Raw genomic sequence first — 26864 nt, 5'->3', positions numbered from 1 at the left:
TGCCTTTGACTAGCCAGCCTGGACCATGCCTTTGCCTTTGACTAGCCAGCCTGGAACATGCCTCTGCCCTCAACTAGCCAGCCTGGACCATGCCTCTGCCCTCGACAAGCCAGCCTGGACCATGCCTTTGCCTTTGACTAGCCAGCCTGGAACATGCCTCTGCCTTTGACTAGCCAGCCTGGAACATGCCTCTGCCCTCAACTAGCCAGCCTGGACCATGCCTCTGCCCTCGACAAGCCAGCCTGGACCATGCCTTTGCCTTTGACTAGCCAGCCTGGACCATGCCTCTGCCTTTGACTAGCCAGCCTGGAACATGCCTCTGCCCTCAACTAGCCAGCCTGGACCACGCCAAGCCATGCTCGCGGCCTTCCCCTCACAGAAGAGCTTGCTGTGCTTCGTGTGACAACTGGCATTTCAGAGGAGAACCTTGTGTTGAACTGTGTGTAGTTGGGTGTCCACGGTTCAAGTTTGACCCCAGGGTGTGTCTGGTTTGTGTTGCAGAACCGGACGCTAACGGCCAGGGGCCGTGTGGGCTGGACGGAAGTGGGCGGGGCTCCTACCAGGTCAAGGGGGTGTGTCTGATCATGAAGCAGTTCTTCGCTCTGCTCATCAAGAGGTTTCATCACGCCACGCGCTCACACAAAGACTTCTGTGCTCAGGTAAACGCACCGTCAAAGTGTAGTTTTCCAATGTTGTTTTGTGTATCTGGATATTTTGGTTGTATAATCTTGTGTCTGTTTCGTTAGGTACCTTACTTATTTTTCATTGATTTGAAGAGGACAATTTCTCTTTTTTGCTGTTCTCTTGGGTGTGCAGATCGTGCTGCCTGCCAGTTTTGTGTTCCTGGCCCTGCTGATCACCACCCTGGTGCCTCCGTTCGGGGAGTACCCCAGTATCACCCTCAGCCCCTGGATGTACGGACGACAGTTCACCTTCTTCAGGTGGGCATTGCCCCACTGGGCCAGATCCCTGATCACCAGACGGCTGATGGTTTGGTTGTGAGCGTGGTTAAAACCATGTGAAGGGTTAGTTGGTGGTGTTTTCATTTAGCAGCGTACCAGGCTGTGTGGACTAGCTGCCTAGTTTTGATGATGCGAGAAGTTATGTTTAGTGTTGCTGAGTCAAAAACGCCCGTTTAGTTTTGGCTACGCAGTAAGTCGAGTTCAGTTTCGATGGTGTAATTAGTTCTGTTCAGTTTTGACAATGTAAAACGTTCTGTTTAGCTGTGACTAAACAATAAGTGATGTTCAGTTTCCTGGTTGTGCTTACATTTACATTTAGTCATTTAGCAGACGCTCTTATCCAGAGCGACTTACAGTAAGTACAGGGACACTCCCCCGAGGCAAGTAGGGTGAAGTGCCTTGCCCAAGGACACAACGTCATTATGCACAGCCGGGATTTCGAACCGGCAACCTTCTGATTACTAGCCCGATTCTCTAACCGCTCAGCCACCTGACTCCCTATGCTTGTGGTCCTGCAGTAACGAGCGCCCTCTGACGGCAGAGATGAGGTACTTTGGGGAGGTGCTGCTGAACAAGCCTGGCTTCGGGACACGCTGCATGGTGGATGAACCTCTGGAGTAAGTCACCAGTACACCAGCACACATGACCAGTACACCAGCACACATGACCAGTACACCAGAACCAGCACACATGACCAGTACACCAGCACACATGACCAGTACACCAGAACCAGCACACATGACCAGTACACCAGAATACAGGACCAGTATACAGGCACAGCTAAAGTTGTTAAAGAGGGTTTATTAGTTTTGAATGTCATGACCCTCTAATGTGTGTGTATATACAGTATGTACATACATGTGTGTAGAAATATGTGTGTGTGCATATCTATGCATGCATGTGTGTGTATATACATGTGTTTGTGTATAAATGTGTGTGTGTTGCCCTGACAGGGACTTCCCCTGTAACAACCTGACCACAGAGTGGGAGATGCCCCTGGTGAACCCGGCCCTCATCGACATGCTGGCCGGCCCTGAGTGGACGTTCGTCCATCCCTCCCCCAGCTGTCAGTGCAGCACCCCCAGGAAGCTCACCATGCTGCCTGTCTGCCCTGACGGAGCTGGGGGGCTACCGCCACCCCAGGTACACACTCACACACACACACATGGACAAGGACACACGGACACAGACACACACAAGTGTACATGTGGACACACACACACTCCTCACGATGAAATATGTGTGTTTGTGCTTCGTAGAGGATCCAATCCACTGGGGATGTTCTGATGGACCTGACAGGCAGGAATACCTCGGACTACCTTGTGAAAACCTACCCCGCCCTCATCAGAACCAGGTACCGCGGGCCTACCTACGCAATCTTAAACATGGCTGCTTGGAAAACAGCAGTGTTATCATGAATCTCTGTCTGTTTGTGGCTGGATTACCTGGTGTACCAGGCACTGTATGAAGCTAGTTGACATATATAGGTGTCGTGTATAGCCCAGGACCCAAAGACACACAGCTGGACGCACAGCAATATCGCTTATCGAGCTGTGAAGCGGTTCTCCCTCTGTGCACTCCTATTAACACTCCTATTAACACTCCTATTAACACCGAAACTACAGTAACATCTTAATCCCAGTCTGCTGCACTCAAACTACATGAGCGAAAGACATGACGTCTTGTTTAACTCTCTTTTCCAGTCTGAAGAGCAAATACTGGGTGAATGAACAAAGGTATGTTTCTATTTAATACCATGTTATAGTTTAGAAGTATTGAAATCACAGTCATTTTCACAGTCGGTATGTTACCTTTTGTACCTTTAAAACGTCCCACACCCGCACACCCTGCTGGACAGTGGTGGTGTATCTCCCTCTAGTGGCTGGGAGGCAGCAGTACAGCAGAGTTGTGGAGCCCTGTGATCTGTCTGTCCTTTAACCCCTCTCTGGTGTCCAGGTATGGAGGGATATCTGTTGGCGGCCAGCTCCCTGTTCTGGACATCCAGCCCAAGACCATCCAGGATGTTGCTTCACAGCTGGGGAGCCTACTCAATGTCACTGGGGTACGTTTCGGAGTGTGTGTGTGTGTGTCTGGGAGTGTGTGTGCATGTGCTTGTGTGCGAGTGTGTGTGCTTGTGCGTTCCAGTTAACTTTCTCTTTCTCGGGTCATTCTTCCCATCCTCAACGCAGGGTAAACACTCCAAGCAGACGTTGAAGGAGGTAGGAGAGTTCCTGAAGTACATGGAGACAGAAAACAATGTCAAGGCAAGTAGATGTTTACCACAGCCAACACAGAACATGGGATCTACAGTTACTAAGCTAATGTTTATTTATAGTAGTACTGCAACATGAATCTAGCCTTGGCCCTTTGCCGCTTGGCCCTTCTCTCTCTCTCTCTCTCTCTCTCTCTCTCTCTCTCTCTCTCTCTCTCTCTCTCTCTCTCTCTCTCTCTCTCTCTCTCTCTCTCTCTCTAGCTTTCCTGTCACTTCACTTTAACTCTCCAATAAAGCTGTGCATAATGACGTTGTGTCCTTGGGCAAGGCACTTCACCCTACTTGCCTCGGGGGAATGTCCCTGTACTTACTGTAAGTCGCTCTGGATAAGAGCGTCTGCTAAATTACTAAATGTAATGTAATGTAAATGTACTGTGCAGAACTTGCACTACCGAATCCACAACCACTCTGGTGTTGAAGTGGGATGTTGGTTCACCTCTTTCAGGTGTGGTTCAACAACAAGGGCTGGCATGCCATGGTAGCCTTCATGAATGTGGCCAACAACGGCATCCTGAGAGCCAGCCTGCCCAGGGGAACCAGCCTGGACGAGTATGGCATCACGGCCATCAACCACCCTCTGAACCTCACCAAGGAGCAGCTGTCTGAGATCACCATGTGAGTGATCAGGCTCCTGGGGATCCTGTCCTGGTTGGGGTCTTCATCTGGGGTCAGGACACATTCTCTACTGGAAGACCCCGTTAATGACTCTCTCTCTCTCTCTCTCTCTCTCTCTCTCTCTCTCTCTCTCTCTCTCTCTCTCTCTCTCTCTCTCTCTCTCTCTCTCTCTCTCTCTCTCTCTCTCTCTCTCTCTCTCTCTCTCTCTCTCTCTCTCTCTCTCTCTGTCTCTCTCCCTTCCTTCCTCCCTTCCTCTCTCCCTCTCCCCCCTCTCCCTTTCACTTCCTCCCTTCCTTTCTCCCTCTCTTTCTCTCTTTCTCTCTTTCTTTTTTCCCTCCATCCCTCCCTCCCTCCCAGTCTGAGCACGTCAGTGGACGCCATGGTGGCCGTCTGCGTGATCTTCGCCATGTCCTTCGTGCCGGCCAGCTTCCTCCTCTACCTCATCCAGGAGCGCGTCACCCAGGCCAAGCACCTGCAGTTCGTCAGCGGGGTCAGCCCCCTGGTCTACTGGCTGGCCAACTTCCTGTGGGACATGGTCAGTGTGTACACGCTACCTCCTGTCCTCCTCCCATGTTTCTTGACGTCCTCCAGCATTTCCTCCCGTTTTGCTCATGTCCTCTATCTTGTGTACGGGTCGGATTGTGTATTCCTACGTAAACAACTCGCGTTTTGACCTGGTCAGGTGAACTACTCCGCGAGTGTGGCGATGGTGGTGGGGATCTTCATGGTGTTCGATAAGAAGTGCTACACCTCCCCCAGGAACCTGGAGCCCCTGGTGGCCCTACTCATGCTGTACGGGTGAGTAGGTGACCTTTCACCTCTCTGGGGGTGGGGGGGGGGTTCCCGTCACAGCCCTGGAGGCTTGAACAGTCATTTCCGTTCTACTGTGAGATGTACAGTTGAACTTCTCTTTGGCCTGTAGAAGTGGTCAATTTAGACTGTGTCTGTGTGTGTGTGTGTGTGTTTCAGGTGGTCGGTAACGCCGATGATGTACCCCCTGTCCTACGTGTTCAGTGTCCCCAGCACAGCCTACGTTTCCCTGTCCTGCATCAACCTCTTCATCGGCATCAACAGCAGCACCATCACCTTCATCCTGGACCTGTTTGAGAGCACCACCGTAAGACACACACGGAAAACACTTGCGTGCATGGACTCACTCACACACTCACACACCCACACACACATACATGCTTACACACACACACACACACACACACACACACACACACACACACACACTCACATGCACGGTCGCACATTCATGCTCACACACACACTAACACCCCCCCCCCCACACACACACACACACATGCTTACACACACACACTGGGCCTTCTGGAAGGTGATGACCAGTGTGCGTTCCTTTGTGTGTCAGCCTCTGTACAAGTGTAACCAGCTCCTGAAGAGAATCCTGCTAGTGTTCCCCCACTATTGTCTGGGCAGGGGCCTCATCGACATGGCCATGAACCACGCTGTGACCGAGGTCTACGCCCGCTTCGGTGAGTCACACACACACACACATACACACACACTTATTTTTAAACCCACAGTCCTACTCAACCTTGTTGTGTGGCCTAAAGGCCTCTCCATGAATGGTCGCACACCACATACCAGTTGTAGCAACCCTAGCCTTCCTCCCTACCCCTCTCCCCCTCCTCCAACCCTCGCCCTCCTCCCTCCCCCACATCTTTGGAGGGTCAGGACTCTCCTGGGAATTCCGTGGAGGGAAGGTCTAATCCTCCCTCAGTCAGCCAGGCAGTGACAGAAACCTGACCCTGCAGGGCATTTAGTCAGACTTTCGCCTCCAGCACCCTCCGGGAACAGGCTGAGGGTCTGAACCAGCCTCCATAATCTGATAACACCTCTTTAACCTGCGGTGGTTCGTGTGGCAGAAGCCTGGTCACAGTGCTGGTGCTTGGGGTCTGGAGATGAATTTGAGTTTTTCATCTGCATGCCTCTCCCTGAGCTGGGTGGAGGTCACAGCTGTCTGTGAGGAGAAGCAGAGGGATGAAGAATGCTGCTGTTCTGATGCTGTATCACGCTCTCTCTCATGTCTGTCAGATTGGACGATTAATCAATGTGTGTGTGTGTGTCTGTGCCTGTGTATTTGTCTGTGTGTGCATGCCTGTGTGTGTGCTTGTCTGTGTGTGTGTGTGTGTGTATCGCAGGAGAGGAGTACAGTCCAGACCCTTACAGCTGGGACTTTCTGGGGAAGAACCTGGTTTTCATGGCTGCCGAGGGCTTTGTGTATTTCTTCATCAACGTCCTCATCCAGTACCGCTTCTTCATGGACCACTGGTACGTAACTCCTCCTCCCCCCTCACCCCTCAGCCCTCCTCTCCTCACGCCACACCTCCCTCACCACCCTGAGGCCTTTACCTCCCTCACCACCCTGAGGCCTTTACCTCCCTCACCACCCTGAGGCCTTTACCTCCCTCACCACCCTGAGGCCTTTACCTCCCTCACCACCCTGAGGCCTTTACCTCCCTCACCACCCTGAGGCCTTTACCTCCATCACCACCCTGAGGCCTTTACCTCCCTCACCACCCTGAGGCCTTTACCTCCCTCACCACCCTGAGGCCTTTACCTCCCTCACCACCCTGAGGCCTTTACCTCCCTCACCACCCTGAGGCCTTTACCTCCCTCACCACCCTGAGGCCTTTACCTCCCTCACCACCCTGAGGCCTTTACCTCCCTCACCACCCTGAGGCCTTTACCTCCCTCACCACCCTGAGGCCTTTACCTCCCTCACCACCCTGAGGCCTTTACCTCCATCACCACCCTGAGGCCTTTACCTCCATCACCACCCTGAGGCCTTTACCTCCCTCACCACCCTGAGGCCTTTACCTCCATCACCACCCTGAGGCCTTTACCTCCCTCACCACCCTGAGGCCTTTACCTCCATCACCACCCTGAGGCCTTTACCTCCATCACCACCCTGAGGCCTTTACCTCCATCACCACCCTGAGGCCTTTACCTCCCTCACCACCCTGAGGCCTTTACCTCCATCACCACCCTGAGGCCTTTACCTTACCGCAGTGGCCTGGGCTTGAACCTGTTTGAAGATTACCCATGACCGACTGATATCACCATACACTTCCTCACAAACGACCCAACGATACTCGCCAGGTAGCTGTTGACTTCCGCTTACCACAGCTGACCCCTGACCCTTGACCCTTGACCCCTGACCTGTAACAGGATGCCGGACTTCCAGAAGCCCCTGGTGGTGGAGGAGGACGTGGATGTAGCCGAGGAGCGAGAGCGTGTCACCCACGGCGACAGCAGCAGGGACATCCTTCAGATACGAGACCTGTCCAAGGTGAGGCCGCCGCCCCTCCAGAGGCATCGTGGGTAATCCTGCGGGACACACAGCACGGATGGATTGCTCTCTTTTTTTTTTCTTTTTCATCTGTACATACATAGATGTCTTGTCATCTTATCTTTATTATATCACTCCTCTCTCTCTCCCGCCTCACTCACTCTATCTTCCCTCTCCCTGTCCTTCCCTATCTCTCTCTCCCCTCTCCTCCTCTCTCCCCTCTCTCTCTCACTCCAGACCTATACACACGCGGCCTCACCGGCAGTAGACAGGATCTGTGTGGGCGTGGCTCCTGGAGAGGTAGGTGTGGCCTGTCGCACGTACAGACCTATCAGATGTGATGCAGACCAGCCTGCCTCAACCCTAGTCCTCAGTACCCCTCTCTGCAAGTTTCTAGATGTTTCACTCTTCCAAAACAAAGTGGTATTTATGTATTTTTAGGGTTCTACAGAGTTTGATAAAGTCCATGTCAATGAATCAGATGTGTGAGACCACACTGGGGAAGATGGAAACTTCTAGAACATGCATGGCTGACGGTACCGAGGATCAGGGTTGAGAAAGTAGAACCATGTAGACGTGTCTCATCTCCTCCCTAACTTCCTCTCCTCTTTCCTCGCCTCTCCTCCTCCTGTCCTCCCCTCTCCTCCTCCTCTCCTCCTCTTCTCTTCCTCTCCTCTCCTCCTCTTCTCCGCTCCTCCTCAGTGTTTTGGTCTGCTGGGGGTGAACGGAGCAGGGAAGACCACCACCTTCAAGATGCTGACCGGAGACATCGACGTGACGTCGGGAGAAGCCTCCGTAGCAGGTCACAGGTACAGCAGGCCGGCTGCACAAGCAGTGCATATCCAGTGCGCCTAATGTGCATGGGAATCCCAGAAGGAGGAGGGATCACAGTGTTATCACAGGCCAGAGCCTACCACTTACATCTGTCTGCCTGCCTGCCTGTCTGGCGGCCTGTCTGTCTGCCTCTCTGTCGTCCTGTCTGTCTGCCTGCCTGTCTGGCGGCCTGTCTGTCTGCCTGCCTGTCTGTCTGCCTCTCTGTCGTCCTGTCTGTCTGCCTGTCTGTGCAGCGTTCTGACCAACATCCTGGACGTGCACCAGAACATGGGCTACTGCCCTCAGTTTGACGCCATGGACGATCTTCTGACGGGCAGAGAGCACCTCCACCTGTACGCCCGTCTGCGAGGGGTGCCCGAGTGCGAGATCAGCAGGGTGAGACGGTGCCAGGGGTAAAAGGGGAGACAATATTCATGTGAAGGATCTTGGGTGCCAGAGACGTTTGCACAGTAACTGTGTATCCCCAGCTGTAATGAGTCCTCCAGACCAGCAGGGGTCAGAGCTAGAATGAATATTACCTGCCTTACTGTGGGTCACAATAGCGTTCAGTCTCACGTAGCGATATTACCCAGGCACCTCCCAGCTGTACCGAGTCCTCCACACCAGCAGGGGTCAGTGTGGTCCCTGTCCTCTCCTCCAGGTGGCAGAGTGGGCCATCTACAAACTGGGCCTGTCGGAGTACGCTGGCCTCGGCACCGGCACCTACAGCGGAGGAAACCGCCGGAAGCTCTCCACTGCCATCTCCATGATTGGCTGCCCAGCCCTGGTTCTGCTGGTGAGGGCACGGGCGTTGATGCACGCACATTGACGTGGGGGTGTGTATATGTGTAACGTGTGTGTGTGTATATTTGTGTGATGTGTGTGTGTGTGTGGGATCCTCCAGGACGAGCCCACCACAGGGATGGACCCGCACTCCCGACGCTTCCTGTGGAACTCCATCATGAGTGTGATCGATGACGGGAGAGCTGTGGTCCTCACCTCACACAGGCAAGTGTGCACGTGTGCGTGGATGTGTGAACGTGTGTGTACATCTCTGTGTTTACATATGTGTGTGTGTTTGTGTCTAGGCGTGTGTACATCTTTGTGTGTTGTCTCAGCCCAATGTTCTAACAGCACTGTGTGTGTGTGTGTCTCAGTATGGAGGAGTGCGAGGCTTTGTGCACCAGGCTGGCCATCATGGTGAACGGCACCTTCAAGTGTCTGGGCACCATCCAGCACCTCAAATACAAGTACGGTCTCAGTTCCACTCTTCCTTCAGTCCGAAACCCTCGTGTCGTGGTGTTGTTGCTAGAGGGGTACCTCTGTTCCCTATCCACCTACTAACCCTGTAACACACAACCAGGTGGTCATGCAAATCTGCCCTCCTGTCCATCGTCCCCCCCCCCCCCCCCACACCCCCACCTCAGGTTCGGAGATGGCTACGTGGTGACCATGAAGATTGGCACGTCCAGGCCCGGCCTGCCCCCGGACCTGAACCCTGCCGAGGCCTTCATGGAGAGCACGTTCCCCGGGTGCGTCCAGAGGGAGAAGCACCACAACACCCTGCAGTACGAGATCTGCTCCTCCTCGCTGGCCCGCATCTTCCAGCTGGTCCTGACCAACAAGGAGAGGCTGGATATTGAGGACTACTCCGTCTCCCAGACGACCCTGGACCAGGTACGCCCCCCCCCCCCCCCTCCCAGGGGGAGCACGAGGGATGCCGGGAGAGACAGGAAGTGCTTCTGACACGGGATGAATCAGGAAATCTAGGATTGCTTCACATGAAATGAGAAGTCTGGAAGTTAGTTGAACCAGGGAAGTTAGACACTAGTTTCGTTTGTTGGTGAACTTCCACTGACCAGCGCTTTTAAAACTGACCTACACATATCATGTTACACCAAATAACTAGAACAGACTTGAGAGTCCTCTCCCTGCATATGTCTACTCTCGCATTCAGCATCATATACTCTGCTGCTAAATGACTAAATATACTCAGAAGGCCACGGGAATTATACGGGTGAGAAAACCCCTCTGTAATCTGACCCTTGACCCTTACTCAAACTCAGCCCCCCTCCTCAGGTGATAGCTACACTCTGGGGTCATCCTCAAACTCCACATCTGCTGTCGTCTCGTACCCAGAATACCCCTGCCTCACGCTGTCTTGGCCATCTTGGATCTGTACCCACTCTCTGGTTTCTGTCTACACAGGTGTTTGTCAACTTTGCCAAGCAGCAGTCATGCGAGGACGACTCCATCGTTTTTCACCCGCGAGCCGCCGGGGCGAGGCGGGACATCAAGGTCAAGCCCATGACATGCCTGGGGAAGTGAGCGTCAATACGTCTGCTTTGATTGACATGTGATTTGGCAAATTTTGATAGAGCACATGCTTGTGTTTGCTTATTAGGTGCAGAAGGTGAAAAACGATTTTGGGACTCCACCCACTTGGCATGTCTTGTAAAGTAAAAAGAGAATGTGAATGTTCCGAAATAAATAAGCAGGTTAGTTGCGGTGCGGTATTTAAGGAATGTGAACATTGAGCTGAACCGGCTGTGATGAGGTCAACTGATGTTCGTAAAGACAACTTTTACTTTTGAAGTATTTCCTGACCATGTGCTAGCCTACCACTAATTATGACTGCTTATGAATATGGCTGAGTTGAGTAGACTTCGCAATGTAAGGTGCAGTCAAGGTTAAAAGCAGATATATACCTGTATCCGCTTTATATGCCAAGAAAGACAATCCATTTTGTTTGGCCTTTTATTAGAAGTGTACAATAAGCATACTCTTAGAGCAAGGTATAGTCATGGCACTTTATTAATGCCTGCATCACTTTCTTTACTTTTTACAAAGGTTTTTGATCAAATCTATTAGTGCAATATAGATGTTTGCATTTGCTGCTATGAAATTCATATGGATATGATGACGTGTTTTGTACGCTGTTAATGTACTGTAACTCTGCACTTAATCATGTGTGCAAACTGAAGTTGTACCAAATGAAAAATATAATCACTTGTGCTTTGGTTTTCTGACTAGTCGGCCACACAGAGAATGTTGACAAAATTGTAAAATTCTCTCCATTTTGAGCTTTATGTAAATTAAATGTACTATATTTTTTAAATTTCGGGCACCTTTGTACAAATTGTCTGTTTTTGGAAAACTAAAATAACTTCTTTAAGCTATTTAAATTATTAAAAGTAGGCTTTTTGCTGATACATACACTTTCAATACAAAAGGTTATAGGTAAACACCTGAGAATTGGCAAATAGTGTCTTATTAATTAATTGTGACAAATTGAATTAGACACATTTATTGTGTAATTACTGTCCCACAACATTGTTCCGTAGCAGGCCCACTCACAGTAGCAATAGCTGACATGTGGAGAAGGGACTGATACAGAGAAATAACACCATCATGTGAAATGATGCTGTCATACCAAATCTTTTCTGAACAGTTTAGCACCCACGTTCTTTTTCAAACAAGCCTCCCACACACAACTCGGTCTATCAAACTCTTTCCAAGGACTTCCTAGGTCATGGGTACGTCATAATGATGTGTCATAGAGTGACCTCAATTACTCCTTTTAAATGTTACGAGGACCCAGAGAAGGACTATATTTAACATTCATTACTTCTTTACCTCCATCAGTTACCAGATCAATGCCATCAAGCCCTGAACATAGTAACGTTTAATATTTTCTTATGAGGAGAACTACAAAGTTTTATTTCAACAAATATATTGAGTATTATCAACTCAAAAAACATAAAATGTTACGACTCCCATGAAACCTCCATTTAAAAATCACATCCACACACAGACACTGGTGGTTGAGTCCACACCCTCAAGACCAATGAAACTGTTTACCTGTGCAAAGTCGTAGAGTAGGCTATGGTATCTACCATACCATGATGGCAGGTGAGAGAGCCATCTGGATAACTCTAAATGTGACACATACAGTCACCACCAGTCAATCCACCTTAAGGTCAAATTGAGCTAATGTTGCCATCCACCATTATGCATTCAGCCAGCCAAAGCTAGCATGTCTGTGTCTATTAGCAATTTACTTCCACAAAATACGCAAAGGCTCAGGGGTAAACAACGAACGTGTCTCATCCACCATCGGATCCTGGGCCCTAGATCATTCCTATCTCCAATTAAACATGAACGGTTCCAGGAGGACTGGAGACCATTCCTGTCGCCCTCACTCCTTCTCTGTGTCAGAGAAGAAGAGGGAGGATAGCGCTTCGGAGGCTGGGGTAGTCCTTAAACTCCTTGGCGTAGGTGTGATGCTTCCCTTTAGCCCAGATGGTCATCTGGATGAAACCCAGGAAGCTGAACAAGGCCACTGTTGGGAGGGAGATTGGTTATACTGCAAGGTGATAGTCGAAGTGGTTGACATGGTTTATGCTTTATAAGGGCATGTATTAAAGTACATACATGTGTGACAGGAAGGTGGGAAGCGAGTGACTGACCTGGTAGACACTGGGTCATGACTGAGAGACTCACCCAGGCTCCTACCTACACACACACACACACACACCCACACGAGGGCACGCATACATACCACACACACACACACACACACACACATATACGCATACATTCGCACACACAAACAAATAAACACACACACAAGCACACACACAGTTGAAACCGTTTAAAACATCTTAAATCACAACAACCGGCACCACACCAACTGTTGTATCCTTATTTCTGTGACGGTGCGTCACCTCATAGGTGTAGTTGGGACAGGAGACGAAGAAGAACAGCCAGGTGAAAGGGTTCTTAGTCGGATGTGGAAACTTTCTGCACTTGGGTCCTGTGAGGTAACACACAAAACCAACTTCTGATGAAGCACAAAATACTACACATGGATACCAAACACCCAAACGTATCGAGGAAGAAAGTACACGCTCCTAAACTAGTGACGCGAACCGACCTTCCCCTCGCAGGTTATTGAGGGCCAGATGAATGGAGAAGTTCCCAGCTTCGCACAACTGTCAACGCCAAAACACAAACAGCACACGGCCAGGGCTTCAAAGATACGCCCGTTCAAAACATGTTTATGAGTTTATGAACAGAGCTGTCATCGGTACATACCACGTATATGGCCAGAGCATAGTTCACTTGCGTCTCCCCATAGGCTGAAGGGAGACACACAGCAGAGTAGTAAATACGCCATTGGTCTGTTTGAGTCTGTCAACGAGCCAGTGAAAGGCAGTGATGCGGTGTGAAACTTACAGGGGGGCGTGTAGAGAGGGTGGTTGATGTAGTAGGCTAGCCATGCTGCAAAGCCCCAGTAATACAAGCAGTTCTGAAAGAAAACAGTGTTTCCGTTTGTTTCGCATCAATGCACATATCCAGCCAACCTCCCCCCAAAATCGTTAATCTGTATTCTTTCGCTGAAGAAGAACTTCAACCTGGTCTGTTTCAAGAAGCAGAAATCCTTGTTTTGAGTGAAACTGTGGATGATTAAAGGTCATGTTGAATACTGTGGCTGTGTCACCTTGTTCCTTCAAGAGGGTATCTCTCCGGGAACAGTGTTGGACAGCTCTGTCTATCAACACCGTGAAAGTGCAGACAGCGCGTATTGTGTTTTATACTTACTCTGACTATAGTCTTGAGTGGCATCGTCCCGTGAGAGAAACGATGTACAAAGATAGTCTCAATCAACCTCTTAACATAGTGGCAACTATGACAGGCACAGGCGAGTCTGAGAGACAGGGAGGGAGGGTAAGATGGAGAGGGAGAGAGAGGGGGGGAGGGAGATGGAAAGGGAAAGAGAGAGAATGAGGGAGAGATGGAAAGGGAGAGAGAGAGAGGGAGGGATGGGAAGAGAGAGCAGGAGAGATGGAAAGGGAGAGAAAGAAGGAGATATGGAAAAGGAAAGAGAGAGTGAAAGATGGAAAGGAAGAGAGAGGGAGAGTTGGGGTTTAACAACTGTTTGAATCACAGCTGATGTTTTTGCGATTTGTTGGGGATTCAGCTGTTGAACTTACGTGACGACAGGGAAGGGGCTGGAGGTGAAGGCATATTTGTGCGTGTAGATATACGGAATACGGAAATAGAAGAGCAGGTAGATAAACAGAGGCCCCATGTACTCAGCCAGAAACACCTGCCAGTCGAGACAGGACATGGTTTGACTTTGAGTAAGGAGCACTCCAACTGAAATTTCAGTTGATTTTCATCATGACTGGAGAAGTGTATGGCCAGGTGTACAGACCATGGTCCAACCTAACTGTGGCCCGAGGTCTCTGAAGTACATCATTGCTGTGGTTCCTACAGGCAGGTTCTGTAGTATTTCATCATCTCTCAGAGGTTTTCCCTCTGAAAAAAGAAATATTCAAAAAGTGTTTTTTGTGCAGTGCATTCCAAGGCAGTTTTAGGAAATGAAGTATTAGAATGATATGTTTACCTTCTTTCAGGGACAGGCCTCTTATGCTTTCATCCATTTTTAATTTCAAATTATTTCTAGGAGGTCAAAGTGACCTTGCTCCTTACTATGTCTTGTAGGAGATGACAAGCAGTAATTGAAAGACATTTTTAGAGACTGACCCATATTCTGGTATTTTTTTAATTGTTTTAATTAGGCTATTCAACAGTCTTTTGCTCTCCAACATGAACTCTAGGTAACACTAGGCTTACATTAAAAAAGCTGACCTAGGCTGACCCTTATCTTGCTAGGAATGCCATAAACATGCTTAGCTCATCTGTACTAAGTAAGCCAGTTGGTCAGCCTAGAAGGGTCAGAAATGTTGTAAATTTCCACTGCAAGGGACACACGCACGCGCGCGAAAACTCTGGGATCGATCACCGAGACAGCTGCAATGCAGGGGAGGGGAACTTCCACCAATGGGTATAAATGGTCTTACATGATGATTAGAGACTCAGACAACTTTGTATCGCAACCAAACTTGTTTCCTTGCTGGTAAACTTTTTACTATTGGACTTTCTGTGAACCCCACGACTCTGTGTCATTCTATTTATAGATGTACCTAACATGTTTACACATTGATAAGGGGAGATATCTCAGGGAATATACAGAAAATGTTTGACTTACTAGGGTCGAGTTTAAGGGCTTGTCTGGCCGGGTACCATTGAGGATCTGTTGAAAACACACAAACACCCACGCACGCGCACACACACACACACACACACACACACACACACACACACACACACACACACACACGTACACACACACACGTACACACACACACGCACACACACACACTGGCTTCAGGCCTGATAGTAATTAATCACTATGTAGTACTCTTCAACTCTAATATCCTTCTGCCAGTCAGACTGTGTTCAATCAGACTCTACATGTGATTGCCTCTCCTCTCCCCTCCTCCCCCTGCAATCTCCTTCTCCTCTCATTTGCCTCTCCCTCTCCTCGCCTCACTTCCTGGCTGCACTGGATGCATTTACTCATGCAAACAACAACAAAGACATCTAGAAAAATCGATATTTCTTTATCAATTTCATGAAACATTTGGTATAAAGTTTCTATGTTCACGGTACATTCTGTGTAATGAATGAATTCTTACATGATTTGGAAAAAAGACTTTTGATCTCTCCAATTGTTGAGTGGGGCTCCACCTGGGATGGAAATTCAAGAATCAGGGATGTTAACAATTCTAGATCTATTGATATATCTATTGGTAAATAACTGGACATCTTCACTCCAGAGGCTGTACCTTGTCTAGGAAACAAAGTTGCTCCCTTGTCTTGGCGTCCAGTATCTCCACCTGTGGGTGACAAAGCCACCATGAGTCAAGATGGCTTCCTAGTGAACTCACAAGCCTGATCATGAAGACTGCAGGCTGCCTTTGGGGCAGAGTCTCCGGTAAAAGAAGGAACTGGCTCGTGAGTCCAGTTCACTGAGCCTTCCAATGTTCTTCCAGTGATAAATCAGCATGTCAGCTTTCAAATCTCCTGATAGGCAGTCTGCCTCACCCTTTACATGCTACTGCAGCAGCACAGCTCTCCATCCTGAGAGGAGCGCCTTCGTGATGTACTTGAGCATGGACTTGAAGGTGTACTTGAAGACAAACTGGCTTCAACACAGCCTATAAATAGATGGAGCAGTCCTCTGTATTGTGTCTGGTTTAGTACATGAAATAAGTAACAAGCAAACCTGACAGCTACATCAAATCCACCACAGTTTAACTCTAATTCCATTTAGACTTTCATTCACTTCATTTAAAAATGACCTGTACTTCTTCTCATAACAAATTGTCTAGTCATTATTTTCAAGCATTAGATTGTGCCTTGAATCTTTGCAGACACCAATATCAATGTTATCTTAATGTACAGTATCACAGCTGTGGTAAACCAACTCTACTCGTACCATTCAAAAGAACCACCTTTCTGTGTGTGTGTGTTATTGCACCCCTTCAAGTCAGGTTGGGTGGGTACGGGGGGTGAATCATTGGCTGCTCCAAGATAGATATTATTAAGTCCCATCCCCAGGTTGCAACGCTGATCTTTTTAATCTTAATTAGGTTGTGTCAGTTGTGATCTACAGCATGCATAGATGGGATTAGGTGGTTGGCCGACGCAATTTGCCCTGAAAGCACTCTGAACTGTTCTGCTCAGCATAGCTGTCTTATCTAAATGGGCCCTTTACTGGAGAGTGTAATAACCCCTTAATGGACACCTGAAGATCTGCTGAATACACAGCTGAAGAGAGAGAAAGAGAGAGAAAGAGAGAGAGGGAGAGGGAGAGGGAGAGGGAGAGAGAGAGAGAGAGAGAGAGAGAGAGAGAGAGAGAGAGAGAGAGAGAGAGAGAGAGAGAGAGAGAGAGAGAGCGTAAAAGCAAGGAGAAGAGATAAATGGAGAGGTCTGTTTCCATAGTGGACGGAAGCTGTCTTCCTCTTCTGTTTTTCCTGACACTGCTGTGTCACCAGAGACATCTTGGGTGTTTTGTTTTCTGCCCACCCCAGCTGCATTATGGGGGCTTTTGTTTGTCCTACAAAGCCAGCAGATCGCCAGGGGTGTCATCAGACCTGTGTCTTGTAATGCTGTTTGTACCCTGTGTCACTGTGCCCTTGTAAATCTCATTATCCAAGATGTCTGCCTCCCTCCCTCAGGGAACCACAGAAGCCTGCTGATGACGCACTTTGAGAGGTAGAGAGAGGAGGAGGGAGGGGTAGGGAGGACAGGGGGAGAAGAGGAGAGGGAGAGGATGAAGGAGAAGAGGAGGGAGAGGAGATGAGGGAGAGGAGAGGACGAAGGAGGGGTAGGGAGGATAGGGGAAGGAGAGGGATAAAGAGGAGAGGAGGGAGAGGAGAGTGAAAGGAGAGGGAGGGTGAGGGAAGTCTGCAACAATACTGACACATCTAATTACACTGAGACAGTTTTGTAAATTTGCTGTTATGGAGGAAGGGGAGAGGCAGAGAGAGAGAAAGAAAGAGAGAAAAAGAGAGATAGAAAGAGAGAGAGAGCTGACCTACTGAAGTTATGATAAAAAAAAACATGTAGGCCTACTCATTATAACATATCCAGGTACTTAAGTGGGTTTGCAAATGTAAACAAATATTTTACAACTTCTTGTTTTTGTTCTGAGGGAGGAAATACCGAGGAGCGGTTTGACTTGGAGAGTAGTGAAAGTTTGAACTGAAGTTGTTGTTTATTCACCAGAAAAAATCCACAAAGAACGCACCAATGCGTTTGCTTACGTCTTCATCAACATGTCCATAAGATGAACTGACCAATTTTCTAAATGGCTTTTTGCATGCCCAGTTTACCGAATCCTCCACAGACACAGATAGATGATTGAGGTGTGTCTGCTCTCGCATTAACAGCCTCTGTGGCCTGAACTAGAACACACAGTAAATCTGCTCTTTTTTCGATCGGGAGGAGTAATCGATAAAAGCACTCAGTTGATTTCTTAATTTAGTCAGAACCTTCCCTTCACTGTTGTAAATACACCAGTAATGATGAGTGATAGACAGGACCTTCCCAGCATGATGCTCAAAGTGATGACTGACAGTTCTGACAGGAGACTCGAGCGCTAGCATGCTAGTTAGCTGCAACCACCTTGTGTTTCTCTGCTCAGAAAAATGCCTGAGCACCCCAAATGGTGCACCGACAAACAGGTACAAAAAAAAATCTACTTTCTGAATCCCCTTTCTTGAATGTTTCAATTCAGTTTATTCCTTCATTTGCATGATCCAAAATTAATATTTGATGGTTTCAAATAGTAGCCTGTTCAGCTCAAGGGTGGAATGTGAGCTGGCTTCCAGCTCCATTGCACTGAAAAAATGCTGGCTGTAAATCAACCTCGGAAAGCAGGCCTGTTGCTCTTGTACCGAATTACACATCAACTTGTTTACGATTAGGCCCTACGGATAGAACCACGTGCTGCCCAGTACTCACACACAGCAAAAACAAGACGGGCAATAAGGAAAATGGCCAGTAGCATTATGATGTGATGTAATATGAAGAATTTGAGTCAGCAATTGGGAAAAAAGGGGTTACGTTTCTGAGAGGAAAGGGAGGAGTTGTAGTTCAGGTTTGGATTTCAGAGAGCCATAATTGGGTACCCCTCCCCCATCTTAAAATAAGTTGAGCTTCCATCATCACAAACGCACCAATGCAGAGTTTTTAACAATTCGAGAAATGTCCTCCAGGATAACCAATGCAAAGTTTTTTTATTAATCAAAAGCTAAATGCTGAAACAATCACTTCCCGTGGCAATAGGTTGGTCTTGACGGCTACATATCAAACAACTGATTTATATTCAAACAAACTGAAACAAGAGGACTTTTTGGAAAATCCACCTATTTTCTCATCGAGGAACACTTTTAAAATATTGAATTCGCTTTAGCCAGTATCTGCAAGACTAGCTTTTCCGAAAGTTCTCACAATCACAAACACACATTCAATTTAAATGTCATTACAGTAAAGGAAGGATGTGACCCAATATTACTCAAAGTAATAAGTTTTGACTTGTTTTTTCAATGTGTCACTGTACATTGGCCTTATGAACCTATGCATAAAAAAAAGAAAATCCTGTCACTGATTTATATCCTACTTCAGATTTTAACGCCAAAATAGGCAACATAATACATAACATAATAGGCACATAAAGTCTTACCTCAAAGAAGGTAGTTCTGCTCATCTTGGCTTGTTTGTCCTGTTCTTCTGTTCTCAATGAGAGAGAAAGCTCTCACACACATGCACTCTCTCACACACACACCGCAAGCCCTGCCGCCCCAGAAACCATCTCAGCAATTCAGCAATGACCCCCTCCTCTCTATCCTCACATCTCTCTCCCTCTCCCCTCTCTCCCCCTCTCCAATCATCCCCCCTTTCTTATTCTCTCTCTCTCTCTTTCTCTCTCTCTCATTCTATCTCTTTCCTGCTCTCATTCTCTCTCTCTCATTCTCCATTTTACCTCTACCTCATTCTTTCTATCGCCGTCTTTCGCTCTCTCAGTCTTTCTCTCTCTCCCTCTCAATCTCTCACTCTCACTCTCTCTCTCCCCATTTCTCTCTCTTCCCTATGTGCTGAAGGGAATGGGCAGGGTACCACAAGCTCCTCAGAAACCCTATACCCTCACCCCTCTTCCACCCCTCTTCCACCTGCCTCCCTCTCTCCCCCCTCTCCCCTCTCCCCCCCCCCCCCCCCCCCCCCCCCCTCTCAATCTGCCAGGGTGGCTCGGGGGAAGCCCTTGGCATGGCCTAGGCTGGCTGAAACAGGAAACCGTCTGGCGTATTAGGAACATCGTGGAGAGGGAGAGAGAAAGATGGATCAATAAATAGATATGGAGAAAGCATGGCTCTTTTTCTCTCACACACAGTGTGAGAGAAAAAGAGAGAGATGGACAGAGACAAATAAACAGAGTGAGAGACAGAGAGCTTGTTGCACACACAGAAAGACAGAGATGGAGATGAAGACAGAGAGAAAGACAGGGAGAGACACAGACAGCCGACACAGCCAGAAAGACAGAGTGAATTCCCTACTGGAGAAACCTAAAATAATCTGGCTCCTTCCAGAACATCCCTGTGGATCTTCCCAGGGAGAGAGAGGGGCGGTGTAGAACAGCGGTCTTTACTTCTCTGCAGCTCTGCAGCAGAAGACAAATCTGTACCAGGCCGAGGACAAGGCCAGGGTCTAGCACTGCACATTTATGGACGAGGACCTGGCCTGGGTGTAGAACTGCATACACACTTATTCTTTAACTAATAAGACACAGACACAGCATTTCTGAGTGGAATTTATTGGTTTTATGCACACAGACAAAGAACAGTCCACATGTGTTTGAGGCTCTGTACAACTTGTACTTGTAGAAGCAGGCTACCTTGTCCTGGAACCATATCAATCACTGTCTGTAGCACAGGGATCATGAAGCTAACGTTACCACATGTGTGTGTGTGTGAGAGGGGGGGCTGAGCCGGGGGAGCAGGGAGCAGCAGGTGACAGAGACACAGACCCCCGTCTCTCCCCTCCGTCTCTAGTTTCCCCCGTGTTTACTAGTGTGTGTGTTGTGCAACGCGAGCAGGGGCTGGGGGGGGGGGGGGGTTTGGACTGGCCGCGAGGGGGGGAGGCGGTGACAGCCGTGTTCACAGTCCCCCCCCACATGCTTTCCCGTGCTTTATACACCTCTCCAGGCACCGGCCAACCAGGGGAGGATAGGCCATGAGCTAAGCTAGCAGGCAGCTAAGCTAGCAGGCAGCTAAGCTAGAGGGTAGCTTAGCTAGCGGGAAGCTAAGCTAGCGGGCAGCTAAGCTAGCGGGCAGCTAAGCTAGCGGACAGCTAAGCTAGCGGGCAGCTAAACTAGCACCAAGGGCTGTCTCGTTAGCAGGCCGACAGAGCATGTGGAATACTCAAACAGGTGGGGGCTATTCGTAGCAGGGAGCTCACGCCACTTGCGCTCTACGATTTATGACAGTGTCCATTTTCTGAGCGCGATGAGGGAAATCATGCAGAGAGAGAGTAACGTGGTTTGCTATCGAGCGCGACAAAGCGGGCCGCGTCGATGACAATCGATTCCTTCTCCGCCACGCGGGATGAAAAAAGTGTGTGCCGCTTTGCCTTCATTAGCGTAAATCCTTCTCTTTCCTTCTTGCGCTCTCTCTCCTTCTCTCTCTCTCTCTCTCTCTCTCTCTCTCTCTCTCTCTCTCTCTTTCTCCACCTGTGTTGTTTATCTCTTGAGAACCATATTTTAAGCACTAACGCCACCCACTGGCCACGTGAGGGCATGAAAGAGCCTTTACTTATGTGCATGCGGGTGTGTGTGTGTGTGTGTGGTGCCCCGGAGCTGGTTAGCTCCCTCATGCTGTTGGGGACAGTGAACTTCTAATGAGAACAGTGTGTGTACCTCTCACAGTGGAGAGAAACCCCGGCGGATGCTGACTTGTACACAACCCAATGCATCTGTCTCAGTGGAGGTGTGTGTGTGTTTGTGTGCGAGAGTGAGCGTGTGTGCTCCAGGGTCACCTGTGTGTGGAGGGATGTGAAGACCGGATGCTCTTGAAGACTCAGCCCGGTGGAAGTAAGAGAGAGATGAGTGTGAGCAGGGTGGTGGCAGAGGCAGCACTCAAGGCTGTCAGCCTGTCAGCCTGTCGCCGTCACGCCCTCCCCTGGCCCGCCCCGGACCCCCCGGGGTGCAGCACTGAAGGACAGGGGGCGGACGGTTGTGGAGACGGCCTTGTCCGGCCTCAGGGGAGCTCTGGTAGCTCACCCGATGAGTGTGCAGATCATAACCTTGGTGACCTGGGTTTGAATCCAGCCTTTGCCCTGTGCTGCATGTCTTCCCCTCTCTCTCTCTCTCTCTCTCTCTCTCTCTCTCTCTCTCTCTCTCTCTCTCTCTCTCTCTCTCTCTCTCTCTCTCCCTGCCTTTCCTGTCACACGTCGCTTATCAACTCTCCAATAAGAGGATAACTAGCCTGGGCATGTGCCCTTTGCTCTTGGATCAGTTTCACGTTCTGCCCCTTCCCTGTTTGTGACGACAGGTTATGTGTGTTTACTCTGATCTGTGATCAGTACCGTGGGTGAAGGTTGACGCTGCCCCGGAGGCCTGAGACAAGGTTGGTAGAAACCACATGGGATTACAGCACCCTCTGCTGGGATTGGAGGACTTGGAGGACTATTGGCGTGCTTTGCTCAAGCTTCCGATTTAGGTAAAATAATCGATTGGATGTTTTAAATAACATATCTTGCTGTGATTTATATATCTTTGGTACGGCTAAACCACTTGTCCAAATGCTGCCTTTTCCACCCAAGCTTTTCTCGCTGTTTCAAATGACTAATCAAATGAAGAGGCAGTTGGGATAATTACCAATGAGTAGAAAGCTGAAAGCTAGAGGGCCCTTCATTTAGACCAATTAACATCATTTGAATTTGAATGTCAAGGTTAGGGATGGGAGAGGGGGGAGGGTGGGAGGGGGTGGAAGGAAGAGGGGAGTAGAGAAATCCCTAGGTTTCCATAGAGACAAAGAAGGTGTTGAGTGGAGGTTCAAACTGCCTGTCACCATCTAACTTTTGAGAGGCCTCCTCTGCCCCAGACTTGTCTACGCAAGGCCTACACAGCCGGTCGCATCTGCCCCATCAGCTGGCTTCATCCTCAACCCTCCCAAGGTGTCACGTGACGCAGTCTTGGGGCCTCCTCCCCTCCCTCCCACCCAGTCTTTAAACTAGACCTTCCTCCATAACAGCAAGTTTGCAAAACTATCCAGGTGTAACTAGATTCAACAGTACTGTTGGAGACCATGAACCATCACTTCCCTCGGCTCCCTCTTCTCTCTCTCCTCTCCCTCGCCTCACCCTCCTCGCCCTCCTCACCCTCCTCGCCCTCCTCACCCTCCTCTACTTTTCCCTCTCCTCCCCACCGAAGGCAGGCTGGCTGAGGTTTGGAAGAGTTGAGAGGGGAATTGCAGATGGAAGGGACCGGAGGCTATCACTAAATGCAATCGGCACTCTATGGGGGGGTGGGGTTGTGATGAAGAGGGGCGTACTGCGATAGCCCCGGGGGAAGGGGGGTTGTGATGGAGGGGGGTAGGGGTTCTGATGGTCATGAGGGGGGGGGGGGGTGATGGTGGCCTCAGGCAGTCTTTCCTGACGGGAGAGGCAGCTGCAGGACTGGTGCATTGTGGGTGTACGAGTTCACTCAAATCAAAGAAGTTCAGAGATGAGATTGATTTTTATCTTTTGACTGATTGAATCTGATCCATACCCATACATCATTTCATCATTCCCCAACATGGATCAGGAGTGTGTGTGGACCCTCTTGAAAGCAGGCAGTCCGTGTGGGTGTGTGTGTCCATGTGTAAACTGTGCAGCTTGTTCACTTGTGTGTTTGTGTGTGCAAAGGGAACCCTACAGAGAACCTCCATTACAGAGCATTTTGCCTCAGGCTGTTCCATCTCACCCAGCACAGGTTCTGAATACAAATCAATCCACTACAGGTGACATCGTTTGAGACCTGTACATTTTTATGTAAAAAATAAAATAAAAATAAAACTCCTTAGAAGGAATGCTTTTTTTTTATCTGTGGTTTTTAGAAACTGTTTTCATTCTCGACAATATATTCTTTTTCGTCAGTTGAGATGATGCAGTTGTCTCCTGCAATGTTATTCCTGTCCAACAGAGGGAGATAGAGATTTGCAGTGTGCACATCTCTGTGAGCACTGGTGTGTCCATGTCCAAAAATAATAGATCGATTATGGTTTTACAATGTGCAGGTAAGTGCATTCACAGAGTTGGTAGATGCCGTCTTTAACAACGGAATGATTTGTAGTAAAGAACCATTATTAATTAGGCACAGCAGTGGAGACAAAGGTTTTATACATAGCCTTTAATGGCTCAAAAGGGACTTGGATTTAATGCAGTACAGCCTAGGCTTGGGAGACAGTGTAAGATGTCCCGATTTCTCAAATCATTACTGACCATTCCATCTCTGTCATGACTCTAATCTAACTGTAGGCCTAATCGAAATCTGCTTGGATATTATAGTTTTCCTGTCTCCAGCCATTTATCTTGCGATCCTTTAAGTATAGAGTAAGATGGAACTCGCATAAACACAGCCTTTGGCGCCCAAACACAATTCAAACTTCCATTAGACTGAGGGATATGAGTGCTGCTTCAGGTTGACAGAAAGGGAAGCAGTCCTCCGTTGAGGTGGAAGAAACGAGATGCAATTATCGGGCGATGGGGTTTGTTTCATGTCTAGGAAGTCTTAATGGTGACTGTTGTTTTATGAACACTAAAACGAAAGCTATCTGGGATTTTCGTGAAGGGATTGTGACAGAAAGTACTTGCAATCTCATCAATTCGTCACAGACAGAGAGTGTAATTAAATTAATAAAGCATGGCTCCTGTTTCTCATTAACAATAAACTAAACGCCTTACCTTAATTTCTTAATTATTATTATGGATACACTTACACTCTTGATTTTAGCAGCTCCATGACTACTAGATTTGGTCAATTTGTTCCGGAACAGCAGAGAGAAGACAGGCTTCAGAATGGGATTGAAATCATTGAGGTGCAGCAGAGCAAGACCCAAACTCAAATCCATTTGCCAATTATTCCCAGCCTGCAGTTTTAATATGAACTCCCTATTTCATGTTTTTGATTCTCAACTAGGCCTGGCCTATTTGTCTTCGGCCTATTTCTTTCTTTCTTTTCAATTAAGACAGTTGAGTGATTGATTCGTATGTGGATTTACTGTCAAAAACTCTTCTGTCGGCGAAGAGTAAGATGAGAGTCAAGAAGTTTCTGAGAACCTTTTGTATCGCAGAAGTTCTTTTTCACGTTATCCTTTTTCTTTCTTTAAGCTTTGAAATGGTCTCCCCGGACGTGCACAGAATGAGCCTCGACACATTATAGGCCTACTTTCTATGAAATAAGACGGAAGCTGAACTCTCTCTACCACCATTCAAAGTGGAAGATTTGCTCCAAATTACATCACCCACCATTACTCACATTTTCAATCGCCCAATTAAAACTCTTGCTTTCGAAATATCGCAGTAGGCTACTAAAGTTGCGTCTCTGATTGCTTGTTTCAGTCGGTTTCTGTCGCTCGGGGATCCCGCCCGACCGTGCTGCCCCAGTTTAGATTTTATCAAGAATGCCAGCATTTTTTTATTTATTATTTCCTCTCCTCGGATCAGTTGGATTACCATGCTAACCGCTTACCCTCCCTGCTAGTTGCTGTAGGTTGAAACGTTCGCGAATACAAGTGATTCACATTGCTGGGGCGCTATAGTCAGCGCAATGCCTCCCCTGCGTGGGGCACCAAAGGCTTCTCCCGTCTAACCGCCCCGGGGCAGCTCAGTGCTGGAGGGGAGGGTTTGATACCAGGCAGCTGTCCCTGGTGCTGACAGAAAAAGCATCCAAGCAGATAGAATCTTCCATGGTTTATTCAGTGAGCTTCTCAAAGCAAGGACACTACTGTTTTTTTCTTTTTTTGCGTGGACAGATGAAAGACCAGTCACTTCTCTGCGGGATTGGGGGTTTATCAAACCGGGCTTCTGTGCTTGACGACTTGTCAGTGTGTTTAACACTCATCTGGCAGGAAGGGAAATGGTTGTGAATATTAAAGCCCCGTAGATCTGAACAAACAGGTTCTCTGGACTGTTCTGTTGAACTAAGAAGTTCAAAATGCCAGATATTTTGAGTCTTGCTTATCACAGGAAATGTTTGCACCCTGTCCCCGATCACTGTCCCAACATACATACAGCGATTTAATGAAATGAGAGCGAGTTTAATTTAGAATACTTACTCCTCTTTACCAACAAACTGCATCTCGGTTCCACAAGTTGGTCATGGTCTTTGCACCCAGTACATTCTCCTTTTCTTCAACCAGTCAATAATGATAATAAGTGATAAAGAACTGTCTGGAGCCTCCTGAGAGACAGACTCGACCCTGAGAGCTGAGAGGTACAGTCACTCTATTATGTATGAGACAGAACCTTGCTGTTAGCGTAATGACCGCAGTTCGACCCAGAATCGCACCGATCAAGCCACACTTTCGATCGAATTCAGTCGAAGGCAAACCACTGCTAAGTTAACTGGGATGAACCTAAACAGCCTCAAACCCTCCTGTATCCCCTTCCTCAAAGGGGTTGGTTATTTCCTGCTTCGAATGAGCAGAAAATGCTGCACAAGAAGCCTGAGCTAAAACCGCTTGTGTGTCGCCACCGTAAATCTGCTTCTCGGTGACTACCCCATTGGGAAATATTCCGCTCGGAGGTGGAGTGGATCTGTAATGGTGTCGTCGTCAGTGGCTATGATGCATCGTTAGGCCAGTGTCTCTTTCAGTGTTTATAGCCAGCAGGACTGCTGCTCACTTGGCCTCCCCCTCACTATTCCTGCCTGCCTGTGTGTGTATGTGTGTGTATGTGTGTGAGTATGTGTGTGTGTGTGTGTGCATGTGTGGATCCGCAAATGGATCGGTGTGTGTGTGTTCATGTGTGTGTTCATGTGTGTGTGTGTGTGTGCGTGTGTTCACGCGTATACGCGTAGGAAAAGCAGAGCGTTACCATGGCAGTGCCGGAGTTCAACGGGGTCCCTCACTTTTTCGGTGTGCTCCCCCAATCCCAGAGGACGGCAGACGGAGGGAGAACAGACGAGCCAGTCAAAGAGCGGCTTAAAGGTAGAGGAAGCGCTGCCGCGGAAGGCAAGAACATCAAGTTCTTTCTTTGCCTTTGTTATGCACGTCAGCACAATCCGCACATCCCCGACCAGGAAGAGAGCCTCGCTTAGGTCCCCTGGAGGCGGGTTCTCTTGAACAGAACCAGCATGGTGGTACGAGATCACCGCGGCTGCAGTGGCGTCTCCACACAGCGTAGGAGCCGGCGCTCGACCGACGCAGGAGCGTGTGCCATGGTATGGTGCCAAGGTGCTTTGTAATCAACATCGCTGAACCTTGTTTCC

At 48.7% G+C, this 26864-nt stretch overlaps 2 protein-coding genes across 2 annotated transcripts in view; one reads left to right on the top strand and one right to left on the bottom strand.

The window, feature by feature from the left end:
* LOC136958057 (retinal-specific phospholipid-transporting ATPase ABCA4-like) overlaps positions 1–11099 on the top strand; it is a 30658-nt gene extending 19559 nt beyond the window's left edge. Inside the window, 24 exon segments of the mRNA XM_067252285.1 lie at positions 354–390; positions 479–659; positions 817–941; positions 1481–1579; positions 1916–2105; positions 2222–2316; positions 2666–2698; positions 2919–3024; positions 3152–3226; positions 3680–3849; positions 4207–4384; positions 4532–4647; positions 4819–4966; positions 5225–5348; positions 6018–6147; positions 7048–7168; positions 7406–7468; positions 7871–7977; positions 8236–8377; positions 8643–8777; positions 8886–8989; positions 9139–9231; positions 9409–9658; positions 10190–11099. Of these exon segments, the coding sequence (XP_067108386.1) occupies positions 354–390; positions 479–659; positions 817–941; positions 1481–1579; positions 1916–2105; positions 2222–2316; positions 2666–2698; positions 2919–3024; positions 3152–3226; positions 3680–3849; positions 4207–4384; positions 4532–4647; positions 4819–4966; positions 5225–5348; positions 6018–6147; positions 7048–7168; positions 7406–7468; positions 7871–7977; positions 8236–8377; positions 8643–8777; positions 8886–8989; positions 9139–9231; positions 9409–9658; positions 10190–10309 (2942 nt within the window). The 3' untranslated portion in view covers positions 10310–11099.
* A 173-nt stretch (positions 11100–11272) lies between these two features.
* On the bottom strand, positions 11273–19221 carry tecrl2a (trans-2,3-enoyl-CoA reductase-like 2a). Its single transcript, XM_067252286.1, has 13 exons — positions 19083–19221; positions 15679–15729; positions 15529–15580; positions 15039–15083; positions 14202–14305; positions 13978–14093; positions 13586–13691; positions 13220–13292; positions 13079–13122; positions 12918–12975; positions 12709–12797; positions 12451–12496; positions 11273–12323 (listed from the first exon to the last, which is right to left on the bottom strand). Exons 1-13 carry the CDS (start codon positions 19104–19106, stop codon positions 12196–12198), a joined length of 936 nt encoding a protein of 311 aa, XP_067108387.1. The 5' UTR covers positions 19107–19221; the 3' UTR covers positions 11273–12195.
* Positions 19222–26864: the final 7643 nt, after the last annotated feature.

The sequence above is a fragment of the Osmerus mordax genome, chromosome 15 (genome assembly GCF_038355195.1).
Source record: "Osmerus mordax isolate fOsmMor3 chromosome 15, fOsmMor3.pri, whole genome shotgun sequence".
NCBI classification, from domain to species: Eukaryota; Metazoa; Chordata; class Actinopteri; order Osmeriformes; family Osmeridae; genus Osmerus; species Osmerus mordax.
The sequence above is the reverse complement of the archived record's forward strand: the minus strand, read 5'-3'. Positions and strand labels throughout refer to the sequence as shown.